A 17,686-nucleotide genomic window follows, 5' to 3' on the forward strand; every position below is an offset into this window, starting at 1 on the left:
TTTACACCTCTTACAACATATTCCAAGCCGGTTATATATACTTATAAACTTTTGAACGAAGAGTGGTTTTGGGGTTTAAGGGACCATGATCGGTAAAGAACTGCAGAAAATTTCCCAAAGTGTTGTCATGAGAACCATTGCAGTAGGTAATTTTCCTATAGGAATCTACCTAATACGAATCTATGTGTTCTTGTAGTTTTAAATTGTCATCTCTGTAGAAATGCATTTTAAAATAAGAAAAAATGCACAGAATACCACTTTTGAGCTGTTTCCTGTAAAATATCCTGTTTTCCAATCCATTGTTTTGCGAAATGCACGACTATGTGCATGACTAAATGCACGACTAAAAAAAAGAAAGAACAAAAAAAAAAAAAATAATTTCAAGGAAATTTTACTTTTTTTCCATTATGAAATTCCATTTATTTTGATTTGACAATTCCATTAAAAAAATGGAAATTTTCTATTTTTATCATTATTCCTTTCCCAATTAAATATTAAAAAAATCTTTTCGACTTTAACAATTGTTAAACCTGATGCCAAATTTGGCAAGCTCAAGGAAGTACTGAAAAAAATTTAGCCTTGTTGGTCGCGACGTCTTTTTAATCAGATCAAAATATCATTTATAAAAGTATCAGAATTTTCAAAAAAAAAAAAAAAAAATGACAACTTTTTTTTTTTTTTTTAATTTTTGTTAATATTTCTGTCAAAACATTTAAAGGAAAAGAAAACCGAATCATGATAATACAGTGTTAAAGGAAACTAAAGATCTGTAATTAAAAATTAAATAGCAAATATCCGTTATCACAACTTAAACCAACTGGACTAGTCTCCCCAGAACTTTCTCGCACATTCTCTAATAAAGTCATCATCACAGAGAAGGCCTTGCATGGCAGTGGCATACGATAGTTACGAAATATTAACCTTTCACGTGAATATAGCATTTTTACCGAATCTATCGTGTCATCAGCGACGAATTATTTGGTGATTAATCTCTAGCACGCGCTTAATAGTATCTGAAAATCGAATGAATATTTTAGACGTTTTCTCCCAACTGACTGAAACAAAAATTTGACACAAAACTATAATCTTAGTTGTGAAATTCCATACCAAATTTGGTATATTTAAGTTTTGACATCAATAAGTTTATGGTTTTTGAAAGTATAGATCGACAGACGGTCAATCTCTTGTGGTATTTGATTGATATGATTAAAATTTTAATCTATTTAAAAGTATGTCTTGTGGTATTTGATTGATAGGATAAAAATTTTAATCTATTTAAAAGTATTTCTATCAGCGCCTTGCGCTTTTACAATTTGAAAATTCCAAATTTTTAAGTAGCAAAAAGTATTTTGTACTTTTCTAGATTAAAAAAATAATTGCTTCCTTTTTATTTCTAGATATATATGAAAGCCATAGTGTTTATATACACATGCGCCACATCTCCTCTAGAGCAACTTGGACGAATTCACTCAAATTTTAAATACTTATTATTTCAGACAAGGAAAAAAAATACTACCAGTTTTACAAAGGGCAAACGTTTAAATATGCAAGTAATTAGAAATTAAGAGAAATTTTGCCGTTTTCTTGACATAAGTTCGTAGAAAATTACCACAGAAAAAATATTTGTATACCATCGTTAAATTCAGTATTTTACCTTTTCAATGACACTACTTTCATTTCAGTGCAATGTTTCCTTCAATTTTTTTAAAAAGTAATTAATAATTGAGAACATGCAGACGATTTTAAAATTAGAAATTTATCTGTGGTTCCAATAAATCGCCTGCTTCGATTAATATTCTCATTTAAATTTTTCAGATGAAATAATTTTATAATATTTTATACAAAAGTAATTTTTGCAATAAAAATATTAGAACTGAGTGTATTTTAATTCTGAGCAATGCCAGGTGTAAGAACTAGTTACTATAAAAAAGCAGACAAAAATATTTTGAATATATTTTATTTAACAGTAAATAATTCATCTCAATACAGACGAAGCTGAACTAGAAGAGCGCTATGTTACAAAGGCCGCAATTGGTCCGTCTCTCAACTTACAAATATATAAGAGACATCTGTACAAAAGAAAACAGTTTAAAAATTCTACTATACAAAACAACCCATGGATGAGCAGATTTCAATGAAACCGGACATTGCGAAGTACTGTTCAAATGCCGACGTGGTTTCATTTTTAAAAATTTCAAATATGATCACATTTTACAGCAATATAGACAGCAGTAATCATACTCGATCCGAATATTCACAATTTTTACAAATGCAGTCAAATCCCGCTATAACGAATTTTAAAAAAAATCGAGCTTCTTGATTTATTCCATCCTATTTGATTAGAATATTAGATCGCTTCATTATTAATATTGTTATACTTGTAAATAGTAAACATGATTGTAAAATTATTACGCTTATTTAAAACTGTTTATAAAAGAAGTTTATTATATACATGTAATTTATTTTTCAAATTTACTGCTGAATAATATGCCATGATCTGGCAACTGTTGCTTCGTTTTAGAAAAATCGTTTTCAGTGATTATCTGAAACCGTAAATAATAATAAACTGATAAAAAAAAAATACATCTGCTCACAAGATAAAATAAAATATCAAGCAAGTGTTCCAAAATGAATCGAGAGCGTTATAATTTACAAAATAATTCAATTAAAAAAAAACAGAAAGGCATATTTTACATAGTATAATTCACTCCGAATTCTATAGCACAAACTACTGTTCACTGTCGTTTGAAAGCCGTATTAATTATTTTTTTAAACAAATGCATAACAAAAAAATTAGGAATCCATTCTAAAACAAAAGTAACAGTACGAACCATCTATGCAAGTGTTCGTTATAGCAGGATTTGAGTATACAAATTAAAAAGTAAAACAAAATGGTTTGTTTTTCAAATTTTCTATTTGTTACCAATAACACAAAAAATAACACACATTCTGGTAACATTACGCTCATTCATCTGATGAAATGATATGAAAAGGATGTGCACAGCACTTCCTATAACTGTACAGAGATAAAAACTTCCGGGTGAATCCAGTTCCTTGAAAACATGAAAATTTATACATTTTTTTTTATACTGGAATAAACACCCATTCTTTCACAAATAAAGTTAATCCATTTGTATAAGATTTCGGTATCAATTTGCATCCAACCAAATATGGATAAATACCACATTTAAATTTATTATAAGGCTTAATATCATGATTAACTTCGAAAAAGTCGTTTTCAATCTTGATTATAATAACTTTTTTTTTTTTACTTGTCGTTTTATAAATCTCTAGCTGCCACATTTGGTAATCTTTCTTTATTGATTAACATAAAAATCAATATTTTGAATATGATACCAAATCTTATTTCTACCAATTTTTAATACATTTTAAGCACAAATAAATCTTAAAAAAACTGAAAATTACAATTTTCCTTTTTTTTTTTCTTTTTTTTTGTGGATATCAAAAAAATATTCCATATTTATTATAATATTCTATAATTGTTATAATGCATTTTTAAAAAATCATTGAACTTGTTTCACGATCATTGAAATAAATAAGAAAATATCAGAAAATAGATTTTGTTAAAAAGCAAACATTATGAATCCAAAATATTCTTTCTTTCGATACACAAATTTTGAATAGCAAAAAATAGATAAGTAATGCTATTTGAATTCAATAACAGAATAAAGTAAAAGAAAAAAAATTAAAATATAAAATTAAAATGATGATTTTAAAGGCATTAATTTTGTTAGATTAATATTAATCAATTAATCATTTACAATCAAAATAATTAATACCATATAAATATTGATCTAAAATATAATTCATAAAACGATATTATTAACTTTAAAGTCTATAATTTTTACAAAACCAAATTTTATAGATAATATAATTTGTTCTTAAAAAAATAAGGTACGAATTCAAAATAAACAATTTATATTAAATGTACATTTAATACAAAAAAAAAATGTTAAATAATTTCCATTTAATTTTAAAAAATAACTCCTTCTAATTGTTTATTTTTTCTTTTCCTTTCATTTCATTAATTAGAAAAGTGCACACGATATTTTTTAATTCAATAAGAAAAGAATCAAATATTGTCTAAATATTAAAACCACAAAGAAATACTTCACGATTTTAAATCACAAGCTGAATAGAAAGTTGTAAATTTTTACAAAGATTTCAGATTCAGCTTATTTTATTATCAAATATAGTGCATTTATATTGTTGCCAGAATACTCATGCAAAGAAATATTTCAAATTAGACAAATGATATTTATCTAACGTTTGTACATTTACACGTGAGCTGAATATCCAATTTTTTATACTTTTTTTTTTTTTTCATATTTCTTATTTAGTTTTATTGATTAATTTTTTTCTTCATTTTAAAACGTAGCAATTTTTAAATTAGCATATTAAAGATAATTGTCCAATCTTAAATACAGACAATTTCAGCACAGCAAAAATATTACGTCATTTTTTTTTTCTTTATCATATGATTTACAGAGTATGAAACCACCTGTGGTGATAAGAACAGCACAACTTTTTTTTTCACGAGTAAAAGTGAAAGGTTAACATACAATATTATTTCTAGACAACTCACAAGTAATTCAGAATAGAATACAAACGGAAAGTAACATATTGCACGATTATTTTAAAATCCCAGTAATCCAGAAAAATTATACTATGAAAAAGTATGATTGTATGAATAACTGAAAAATGAATTCTACAAAAAAAAAAAAAAAAAAAAAATCCAGTGAAAGTAATATTTTACACTACAAAAAGTGAAATATTTTCTGAAAATATTTGTCGGCAAATCCCTCTTTATAATGGCCCTCCTTATAACGACGTTCACATACATATTCTTTCAAATATTTAAAATTTAAAAATAAATGACATTCCATACAACGGTTTTTCCTTATAGCATCCAAGGCCATTAAAATGAGTCTATACTAGCATTCTCGCCTACATATATGATATACTGAGCAATTGTGATTTTAAATGCAGGTCCTTACAAAAGTATTCCATAAAGAAAAAGGAAAATCTTAGTTACTAATAAAAAAAAATCGAAAATACAGAATTCTATTTTTTTTCCAGGCACTTTCTTGATTATAGCTATCTAATCACTTGAGCAGGGGAAAGCCTGTGAGGTAGAAGTCAACGCCCCAATTCCATTCTTCTTTCACATTATTAAACCCCGATTCAAATTTCTATCAAAGTTGACAATGGCAAATAGTAACCGAAAAATCTTTAGCTTTTAACCAGTAAAATTATTTAACAATTTATCACAAATTATCGAAAATCCGGGTTAACTATCCGGAACCGGTCCGGATTATTGACTTACGCGGATATTCAAAAACTTCATACAACTTAGCTCCGAGCGAAAATTCCTCAGTTGGAAATTAAATGCTACACACCAGTAGCATTTGATATAATGAAATAAAATTATAAGGTGCTTTTAAAAATTCAGATTTAAAAATTTTTTGCAGTAGTTAGAACAATTTGCAAAAGTCAACTTAGGTTAAAATTTGAATCAGAATATACAGGAACTAATCGGGCACTGGATCTCACCAGCTGTACATTCTTGCATTAAAAAAAAAATACATATTTTGGTCCATTCTGATGAAAAAACTATAATACAAAGATATTGGATTTTACACCATTCTCTCCATTTTCTTAATGGTGGATGGAAAAGAAACTTCAGTTAATTAATCATTCTTTTTTTTTTTTTTTCACTTTACTAAAGCATTATCAACTGGCTAATGTCTTATTTCTGAAGTTCTTATTATCCTACCATCTAGTTCGACTAGCATTAAAAAAAGAATCCTCTGAAGAACAAACACCCCTGCCAATATTCGGAGGCCATGTAAAAAAAAGTGCTGAAAATAGTTAATAATTTTTTTTGTTTATTTTTATCACAGAATGATGACAGTTCTTGACCCACGTGTTAATAAGAGTAGAAAATTTTTTTCCCAAAAAATTTCTTGATCCTGAAAGCTCTGATAAAGTAAAGCTCAAAACAGTTAAAAGTTCCATTGCTCTAGTACATTCAGGTTTGATTTGTCGACATATTCCATGTTTGAATAATACTGTTTCGTTAGCTGGAAAGCAGTCAACAGTTCTAATCTGATGAATGAGAGATGGACGCGACCATCTTTTTTCCACTTATAGTAGATGCCTTGAACTGTTTTGTTGCGAGGCAAAAATAGAAACTTTTGTAGAATGGTTAACGAATCAAAAAATAGCTACTCAAAAGAACTGTGAAAGTTATTGGACGTGGCAAGAAACAAAGGCACAGTTTTGTATACCGTAATCTTTCGAGGCACTGTCAATCATGTAAAATAGATCCAGAAAATAAATGTTTTACAGATACAGTTGGAATCGCCAACAAAGATTATTGTGCTTTGTCAAAATGACGATGGATGGACAGATGCTTCGTTTAAATCGAATCTACGAGATAAGACCCTTTAAAGAGGAACCGATACAGAAGCTAGGCCCATGGTCCTCTGAGTTGTGCATGACTTTCTTTACCTTTAGAGTTCAACACTGAGATAATCCACAAGATACAAAAGCTGGGTGAGCTTGATGGTCTGTCACAGCCAGGAAAGTTGGTGCAGAGGCATCTTGGAACTATCCCTTCACTGCAGGACAGGAATAGACTTTCCAGGTGTCAACAGTATACTGGGGTCGAAATGTGGGAAATTGTGGCTCAGGAAAGGGCTGAGAGGTGAGTAGGGCAGACCCACAGGGGTAGTGGGAAACTGGAAGTGCGTACCCGAGGTGCTTGATGCAGAATAACCCCTTGGACTGGGCAAGGGCAGTGGGGTCCAGAAAGGCACCACGAAAGGAGACTTGTTCTGACCCAGGAAGGGGCTTGGAGCGAAGCTGATGATAGGTGTCTGAAGGGAGCTTAGGCTTCCTGAAGCTGTGGTGCTGAGGGGTCCAATCGGTGGAGGCTTGGGCTTGGGTCGAGGAATGGATATAGTTGTGCCAGACCCTGTGCTACTACCACCAATGGAAGGAGCAGGGCTACCACTGCCAGACGAAGCTGAAGGTGAATGACAGGAATCGGTTTCAGGGTCTGACTTGATCCTCTTAGATGATCCGTTGGTGGACAAATCCCGAGGTCCGTCACACGATCCTTCATCGTGATCCTGAAGGGATCCAGATGCATCGTCGTCGTCATCACTGAAAGATCGTTTTGTTTCTCTGCGAACAGCAGCTGGATGCCTTGATGTCATCAACCACAGACTAGCTGCTCTGGGTGATAAAGGCTCAGGTTTCGGCAGATAGTGAGGGCTGCCACTGTGAGCTTGAGGAGGTGGTGGGGAAGTTCTGAAGGCCTGAGGTTGCTGCGTGGCGGTTTTGCCTATAGTCTCCATCTTCACATGAAAAGGGATCTTGTTTTCCGTTTTCACTATTTCTGGGAAAGACACAAATCGGTACACAAATTTCTGTCCCAACACTTTTCGAATGATGTTCTTATCGTAATAATATCTCAGTGCTCGAGAGAGTTTATCGTAGTTCATGTTATGCTTATTTTTACGAAGGCCCCATAATCGAGCGACCTCCTCTGCATTGAGAAGCTTAAATTCTCCGTCATTGTTCGTCCATGTGATGATGTGTGTATATTGATTGCTGAGTAGCAACTCCAAAAGGAACTGCCAGAGAGTTATATTCGTTTCCATCCCTGCAAAGAATTAAAAAAATGGCTTTGTAAGACAAATAAGCAAGTGCATGATAAATTTCATTATTATGGTGTAATCATATATTTTAAAATGATGGATAATGAACAAGCAATTTGCCTGCATTTACTTTTTGAATATAGACGGAAATTTGGGGACAAACGCAATAAACATGTTTAATTAATATAAAAATGTATACGGTATAAAATTATATGGCATAAAATTTCAACACGTGCAAGCAAAAAAATACATACACTTCCTTAAAACATAGCCTGCAACAGAATGCTCTTTAAATTCATACGTATTCTGTATGTTTAACAGGAAAATAAAATTCGATATACACAAATAAATCATATATTTTCTTAATAGTCAATAAATTATAAATTGTATACTTAAGAAAGAAAATCATTTGAAAGATTTTTTATAAACTTAATTATGAATGCAAATTCACTCAAAAAAATGTAGGTTCGTCAAGCTAATTTTGAAAATAATATGAAAATAATTTTTAAAAGACGATGATGAAAACGACATCCTTATTATTAAAACACTTTAAAAGTAAGTGGAACTAGGAATAAAATGATGCAACAAGTTTATTTGAAAGAAGAAAGTATGAAACCATAAATTAAAAAAATGTTCGGAGAATTTAATTTTCTACAACTGAGTTTGCATATTTTCATATACATTCAATATACAAAAATTCATTTCAAAGTAAAGCCACTATAAAAATTATTCAAAATTATAACTTTTGCAAAAAAAAAAATTTTTTACAAAGGAAGCTGTAAACAAAGTTAAAACAAACAAACTTTATTTTTTACCTGCACTTTCCCACCACATTTTCTTCTAAGTTCCAAGAGATGCTACTCTCTGAATTCGTTTAACAAGACCTTTCTTTAGTCAGCATCAAACATCACATTTTATTATATTTCAAGATTAACACCTCACATTAGCATTCATCATGTACAAGTATCGATCGGATATCCTGTGCAGTATAACAGTTCCCGAATCACTCTTTGAAATACCAGTGATTCGACAGTCACTGAATCCTAAGCAGTCACTGGCAAGAAGTGCACCGCTGGAGTATCATAAACAGATGAGCCAGGGCGTGACATACCGTTAACGGAAAAGGACACTTAATAACCAGAACTTGTGTGTGTTTCAAATCAGGGTCTGCAAAAAGGCAGAGAGGAAGCGGCTGTTAATGAAATGCGCTTCCTGGGGTAGAGGAAGCTCTGGCGGGAAAGGAAGCACCCCATTACCAGTGGGGGATGTTCTCAATTGGAGCATCCTTCTGCAAAGAGTCCAGTCCGCGGTTATGGGGTCTTCGGATTTGCAAACTACAAGTGCGTAATTGACCATTTAATGCGACAGCATCAATCACCAGCATATCACGATGATCCAGAAGCAGGAAATCATGCACGAAGTTATATGAGTTGCAGCTGGACGCATTAAAAGCGTTCCAATCCGGCCACAAAATTAAATTATGGATAAAAGAGTGTGAAAACATCCTTTTGACGGTGAAAGGGCGGGGCGATTTGTGTCCGAAGAGGAATTCGGTTAAAACAATAGAAAGGACTATTCCATGGTCGTTTATACTGCTTGATGAACCAGATGACGTAAAATCGGGAGAAGGAAGAAAAACATTTTGGAAAGAAGGAAGAAGAGAGAGAGGTGGATGGAAGGGGTTTTATTAAAAGACAGTCAAAGCAAAGAGATTCTCCAAATCAATTCTAATATCAGCTGGCAAAAATTACATTGCTTTTAGAACAGATTATTAATTTTTTTTTTTTTTTAATTATTACGTCAATTTCATTTTCTTAAGTTTTTAAGTATGGAATAAATATAAAGACAGAAACCAAAAATTCTCTAAGATTAGATTATATATATTTTTTAAAAAAGGCAGATACTAATCCACAGACACGTATAAGGCTAAGTAGTTAAAAAAAATAATATATTTAAATATAACTGATTCACTTTTGTTATAGAATGTTTACACAAAATAAGTATTCCCTGCTGCCATCTGTTGAGAATATTTGTAAAGTTTTGCAGCATTACTTTAATATAATTTTATTCTTTAACAAATAATTTTTTCATTGAAAAAATTTTCATAACTTTGATAAGCGGTGTCAGAAATGTTACTGCTTTCTTGGCATATTCGCACTGAATTTCAAAACAATTAATGTATTTACAACATTTTTCATCTAAAGCTTGTAAATGAAAATAAATCATGTCATAAAAAAGAAGGGACAAGGAAATTATTGAAGAATTATTTTTAAAATATCGATTGGTTTTGAAGAAATCATTTTAAAGTACATCTTCTATCACGTAAAGCCATTTTTTTTAAATCATAGAAACCTTATATTCATTTAAAATTTTCTTATGAATTTATGCACTAAAGATGAACAATAAATATGTATTTGTTTATGTACTTAAAAAAAAATCTTAAAATCAGCTATCATAAATATATTTAATCAAGAACATTTAATTAAGAAATAATGTTTGATATAGTTTAAACAATTTGTTATAAAATATACATTTCCAAAACGCAGCTGATAGGTCGTGCTGCCATCTAATGGAGAAATAAATAAATTACAATACCATAATAACGAATAATTATTTGAAAGAATAATAAAGCAATTCGTTAAGTTATTACAGTTTATAAGGCTGAAAATAATTTATCAAATCAAAATTTTGGGATTTTTTCATTATTTTGAAATGCATTTCTGCATAATCCTTGTACATTCGACAATATAAAGAAATAATATTAACAGTTGAAAAATAGAAGACAAATCTGGACATAGAAATTAAAAACATAATTAAAGTTAGATTTTTTTTTAAATGTAAATGAAATCCATACATAAATATTTTAATTAAATATTTTTTATCGAAATTAAATCTGGAAACTTAAGAAATAATGAATATTATTTTAAGGAAGAAAATTAATATTAAAAATTAAATAGCAGCAGCTATTAAGAAGTACGTTCAAAATCAAAGTAATGCTTAAATAGCTTAAATGCTTTTCTGAACCCCAATATTCAATAATAGTTCTAATTAAGAAAATAATATTTATTTAACTAATGTGTTAATTTTTTTTATGGCGCTTCAAAAGATAGCCAACAAAAACAGAATATTTTTCCCACAGAAAGATTTTTCAATGTGCAGAAGAAACCAGTTCCAAGAAGTAAATTTTATATTATTTCTGAAACGTTTTAAGAGCGTTTTTAAACATAAAAAAATCCTAAACAGTGAAATAAAATATTTTATTAAACTATTTTCATAACTATTAACTGAAAACTATCTATTTAAGCAGATAATTTTCTTCTCTCGATTAAGGTTTTTCATTAAATTAAATAAGGGGCGAAAACGCTTTTCACTTCGTGAAAGTTCAAGCTGACAGTGAATTTATTTCACAAAATTAAATTTAGAGGAATCAAAATGTTCATACATATTAATATTAAACATTAAATAAATTAATGTTAAAAAAACGTCATTAACACAAAAGTTTCTACACTATGTGACGTCTTTGCAAAATGCTCAATAGATTCCAAAATAATATTAGCGCACCATTTTTCACGTGTGTCACGTGAGTTTGAATCAATTCTTTTTATTACACAATCGATAAAAGAAAAAAAAAATGGCGCCATTGCATTGATTTTCAATACAAATAAATTAATAACAAAGAAAAAACACAAATGCCGAATTGTAAAATATCATTATTACCCTTATTAAATGCTAAACGAGGGCATAACATATTTGCGAAACTAGTAAACAAATCCATGGTTTTGAAAATGATATTCTAAACGCACTATAATTGGTTAAATCCACCAAAGAATTAAAATAACACTATACCGATTAGTTAAGACTCATTATCAAATTTAAATAACAACATGGAAATGATTTGATCCGCCATTTTTTTCCTTTCCTTCATTAAACACCGCAAAGAAATTATTTTATAAAACATTTTCCTGTCCTCATCAAAAATATTTCCTGGTGGTTACGCACTTTTAAAAAAATTATTTATAGTAATCTCTTTGTCAGACGATTTTAGAGTTTAGTCTGCTTAGAGGAAATGATCTTGAACCTTCAGTTTACCATGACGTAACAAAAGACAAATGTCCACAAGAGGAAAAAACGTAGAGGAAGTAACTCGTTTTTAACAATAAGGTAAGGAAGATTATATGCGGAAAACAGAGTCGAAACTACGGCTCAAATGCAAAAAAGCATATACATAAATAAATAAAAACTCTTTCGTCAAGTACTTCGAGACAAGGTCTATCGATTGTAATGATGCATATAATAAAAGGCTATTCTGCACTTTAATTTCAACCATAGTGTGCAACTGTTTTTTCGTTAATGATATGTGTGAAGTTGATTCACAAGAATGGTATCAATGAAATTAAATACAAACTACGTTATCTAACCATTTTGGAAATGAAATTAACATATTCTGTAGTTTCAATGGCTGTTTTGTACCTCTTAGACAATGTTTAGCAAGAAGAGTTCTACATTTTATCTTTAAATTAAAGAATTAAGATTTAGATCAGACAAAAAAAAAGCAATGATGTATCATTTATATTAATGCGAGAACTCGTTTCAGTTTTTTACGAAAATGCGTATAGAATAAAAAAATGCATATAATAAATATTTCCATGTCTTAAAAATGTATATATTATGTGCTGCTATTTCTCTCTCTCTCTCTCTTTACATGTCTTTTAAGACCATTTAAAAATTTCAGCCATAAAACAAAAGCCCCCCAAAAAATGTATCAGATTTCAGTAAAAATAAGTTATGCTAAAACAAGAGCAACTATTAAACACTCATGTTCAAAATTTGTTTTTTTTTTTTGTAGTCGACAATTTAAGGAATCCAAGACTTAAATGAAATCGCATTGATGTCATACATCTTTTTCTGTTTAAATACAAGCTTTGAATTCGAGAATAAGTGATCATAAAGTGAGCATTTTTTCCAACTCACGCAACCACAGAAACAAAAAGACGTATATTTGTTTCTATTTTATGTCTTTCTTGTCGATTACATAAAATAAAATAAAAATAAATTTAAGCCAATGATCTAAACAGCGTCATTTTATACACAAATATATAATATTTATAAATTGATAATCCTACAAAATAAATGAAATTTATAGAAGCAAATAAACACTCTAAATATAATGAAGAAAATTCAAATTTGTAAGTAAATAAACCGAAATAATATAATCTGGTCAAGGGAAAACTTCGACACACACTTATGAACCGACACCGCTAAAGCTTCAAAAATATTCATTGATATTAAGCGTAAGCCTTTTAATTCTGTACAATTTATTAATACTTACATTCGCTTGATAAAGAGTTGTGTTTAAACATTATATTATATATATATATTCACAATGTACCCAATACCTAAACTTTAAATATTATGAGTTAAATACAAATTTTGATCATTAAATATTTTTATATTGTTATAATAACAATGAAACAGACAGTGAAAAACAGATTACTTCTATGAACAAACAGTGATTTAACAAATAAAAAATTTCGACTTAAAAAAAAACGTTCGGCTAAAAAAAATTTAAAAAAAGAAAACTATTATTAAATAGAAGAAAACCTATTAAAAAGAATAATAAAAAAAGAATAATAAAGAATTTTTAGAGAAATAAATACTCAAAATAATTTATCAAAATTTAAAATTCAATCACTCACTAAAAGTATATTCCAAGGAAAATTGAAATACAGAATAATTTAATGAAATGCATTCAGTTTACCTGTGCAAGCGCACTGCTATTGCGTACATTTTAAGTGAAGCAACCCAACGGAACATCAGATATGCCGAAATTATGTAATGCACTTGATTGTTTTTATTCACAGCATCCTTCCGGTGCATTACGAAAACGGAAAAGGTGTTCGCGACTATTGTTCGAAAGGAAGCAGCAATTGCCTAAACGGAATATTCTGCCAAACGGAAATCATGAGAAAATTTTCGATTCAGCTGAATAAAAAAAAAATCTCAAATATTTTCTTTTGCTTTCTTATATCAGCCTCATAATATGGTAAAATAAGAAGATGCAATGAAGTTTTGAATAAGAACATAATAAATTGGCTGTGTTTTTATCAATTTTTAAAAATAAAATTACGATATTAAGGTTTATAAGCAACTTGGTATATTAGGAATAGAAATCTATTCATTCATTATACCTATCATACGATCATTCTAAATTCCCAAGAAAAATGCAAGAAATTCGAAGAAAACAGATTTCTAAAATAAAGTTCCACAATTTTTTATTCCATTACATGCTGTATTATTTTAAATAATGAATAAAATTAATTCTCGTTAACCGAATCACACATTAAAATAAAATCATTATTTTGAAAACCTTTCCTCTTTTTATTATTTCAGCTAGCAAACGATTTTTTTCAGCAATATTTTTTTATTTATTATTACCAGGATTCTAAGATAGTCGGAAATATTTTCATTACCAGATGATTGGCAACATATTCAAAAAATTCCAAATCATTTGAAAATGACGTAAGCCTCAACAAACTGTATATATTTTGAAAAATTCTTTTAATTGACTATGTATTTAATTATCAGTTTATTTTATTAATCATTCAACTAACTTTGGTTTTAATGGAATAGAGAGGATAAAAATCTGAGCTATATGAAAATTCCAAAATGGGTCAAAACTAAACTGAAAATTCTTCATTAAACGAATTCACTTTTTTTTTTTGTTTTTTTTAAGCGAGTGATAGTTAAAATGCAAATAAAAAATATCGTTCTTTTTTTAAACCCGGTTATTTGAAGATACGTTACAGAACAATGAAATTAACGTAAACAATGCAATGACGGTTACAATTTTGGACATGAATCTAATATATATAGCTTATTAAGTAGCTTTTTTCCTTCGGCTGGTAGAACAAAAAAGAAAAGTTTCTTTAAAAAAACGCATAGCCCTGGGGAGATTGAGCGATCCTATCGAGCAATGCAGCTTCAAAAGAAGCGATGAGGCCTCGCAGAATCCCGGGCAAGGTCACGCGCGCCCCAGGAATCTGCAGAGTTCCGGCTCGAAATCTCATCCCTCCTCACTTTTTTATTTTTTCCCCCCTCAACTGCAAACGAGAAACGAAGTGGCAGAGAGGAGGGAGGGACAACTCTGTATGAGCTCAGCCGAATTTCCACAACCGAAAGGGATGAAAGCGAACGATAACCGATTACGACACGCCGATACGCAGAATCCTCGATCCGTCACAGATGTTTCTTGGAGAAGCAACAACTCAACTCTTTTCAGGCAGACGATAACTTCATCATCTAGAATACTAGATTATTTATGTTTTGATTTCCAGCATTTGGCTGTGAAACGTAGGAAATCGTCTGAATAGGGCAAATATCTTTTCTTTGGCTTAGAAAAAAATTGATATAAAATTTGTATAGTTCTAATTTTTTTAAAAATTACAGAATCACAATAATATATCTTCATGCGTTTTAAAAATAAGATCTTGTGCTTTTAATGACTCAGTTTTAATTCCAAAATTATGATTTTTTTAAAATCAATAACGCCATTAGTTCTGCAGAATTAAATATAAAAAATAGTTTTCTATTAATAAGCTATTAAAGTGAAATTATAAGCAGTACAATACTGATTCTGCAATCGATTTTAAAATAGTAATGAATATAAATAACAACAGTTTGCATTCGTGCCATAAAAAAAGATATGCAAATAAATCATTATGCGATAATTATTAGTTTACTTTTCATTTGAAGAGTTTCTTTCTCAGTAATGCACAATTTTTTTTTTCTATAAATTTTCACTGACTTTACTAATGATCTAAAGTAAAGAACAATGCAATTATTACATAACTGTATTTCAAAAATATTCTTGAGGTTGAATTTATTTTTTTAAAAAGCTTAACAAGAAAATATCAGTTTAAACCTTCACAGAATATTCTTTCAGAGTAACGAATTTAACAAATAAAATCTTGTAATAGTTAAAATAATTTTGATATATCAACGACTTATCTTTTTTTTTTTTCCCCCTTCTATAGAGCTGCATTCACAAAGCTTTATACGATTTAATTAACACATTAAACAAAAAAATTAGCTCAAAAATTTAAATGCTAATATTTTTGTGATAAGTGAATTAATTCTACGCATGATGTAATCAGATGTGTAATGATTTTAAATGCGTATAGTAAAAAAATGCTTTGAAAAAAAATCATAGTCACGTTTGCTTCTGATTGTATTTAACTGTCCAAACTAATATTTCTACAGCAATAAAAATATAATAAATTAATCATAGTTTGAAAATATTCCCAGCAATTTACTTGAAATTTTAAAAATCCTAATTATTGTAATCTATTATCAAATCTCGCAGACAATTTTACTGATGGCAGCACATTTGCAAAAAAAAAAAAAAAAAAAAAAAGGGTTTTTAGCAATTCAGTAATTTTACCAAACAATTTGAACAACTCATTTTTTTCTGTAACATAGACATTTAAGAGCAGAAAGGGATAGTTAGTATTTTCAATGTGCATTCGCAACGTATTATTGATTTATAGAATAATATAGGATTTATGCTAAATTATGCATTACAATGCATTATTTGTTGCCCTATCAAACCTATTAATTGTTGGTTTCAAAATGAAAATGTATTCCTTCAATGGAAATGAATAAACAAATGTAACTTTCTTTTTAGATAATGCATAAATAGTTTTGGGTATTTATAACAACATTAAAAAAAACATGATTATATATAAATAATGAAAGTCATAGTTTAATATTGAAGAAATCATTGTCATACGGATTGCAAAAAGGAATAAAATCAAGAAAAAAACCACCAGTAAAGTAACCCCCGCTTTAAATGAAATTGTAAAATCGCAATGTGCAAAGCTAACTCGCCAAACTCTAGCAACCCTCTCACCCACAGGCCCGGGACGAACCGGAACTGGGCTGTTTCCCCCTCGCAACTATTTCCGTTACTTCCGCCTATTTGGCCACCGCAATTACAACCCGGAGTCATCAGTGAAGTTCTTTTCATTAACGCACCACCGCCCGCGGCCATGACATAATCGGCCCGTCGAAGAGTCATCTCTCGCTCAACGATGACTCCACTGTAGATCTCGCCCGTAATTAATAACTGTAAACACAGACAAAAGGGAACATTTTATGGACCGTATCTCTTTTGAAATGAGTATCTGGCTATTGATATGAGGCGGAACTTGACGTCCTGCATGCTTGCACAGTGGAATATCATTGCCGATGCAAATTCGACTGTCAATCATGGAGTTGAATGCCATTGCACGTTTAGGGTTACGATAAATGGAGTTTTAATTTTTTTAAAATAAAATATCACAAAAGAATATGTATTAGCTATCTAAATAGCAAAATTTTAATATTTTTCTGCATCATAATGTTTTATTAAGTGGTCTCCAAACCAAATCGCCTTTTTTTTCTGTAAAATATTAAAAATTTCAATCAGAATGTTTTTTCGATATAAACAATATCTTTTTTTTTTTTCCTTTCTTTTTTTTATATTGATGTATTATTTTAGGTAGAGATAAACAAATTACACTATTGAAATTTACTATCGTTTGCGATCACTACGTCTTATTATATCATATACATCGGAAAAACGCTCACATCACACAAGAAGTACTTTGTTAAAAAACAAAAATATAATCACAGATTAAGTATATCTGACAGAGATTTCCCAAGATAATATCCTTAAATAAACACCCTTTTCGATGATGTTTCGTCAATATAACGGTATTTCGAATTTTAAATCATAAATAAGAATATTTGTAATATTACAAAATAAGAATTTTTTTTCAGGCAGCATTAATTATTTTCCCAAATTAAAATGGCAATACTTTGGAAAATCATTAGCAATGCAGCAATATAAATCATGAAATAATAGTGATGCAGCAATATAAATCATGGTGGCAGTTTTGACAATACCAATATTATTTAAAAGGATACCTTTATATAGTTATTTATGATTATTTAAAAGA

General features: G+C 29.5%; 1 protein-coding gene across 3 annotated transcripts in view; it reads right to left on the minus strand.

Annotated features, from left to right (window-relative positions):
• Nucleotides 1-5,693: 5,693 nt before the first annotated feature.
• LOC129957647 (ETS domain-containing protein Elk-1-like) overlaps nucleotides 5,694-17,686 on the minus strand; it is a 116,019-nt gene continuing 104,026 nt past the window's right edge. For 2 of the 3 annotated variants that reach the window (XM_056070084.1, XM_056070083.1), the window contains one exon: nucleotides 5,694-7,693. In XM_056070084.1, coding sequence (XP_055926059.1) covers nucleotides 6,642-7,693 — 1,052 coding nt within the window. In that variant the 3' untranslated portion in view covers nucleotides 5,694-6,641. Of the gene's footprint in view, nucleotides 7,694-8,503; nucleotides 9,182-17,686 lie in introns of those variants that run through there. The other variant, XM_056070085.1, reaches the window with a different exon arrangement.

Source organism: Argiope bruennichi, chromosome 11 (assembly GCF_947563725.1).
Source record: "Argiope bruennichi chromosome 11, qqArgBrue1.1, whole genome shotgun sequence".
Lineage (NCBI taxonomy): Eukaryota > Metazoa > Arthropoda > Arachnida > Araneae > Araneidae > Argiope > Argiope bruennichi.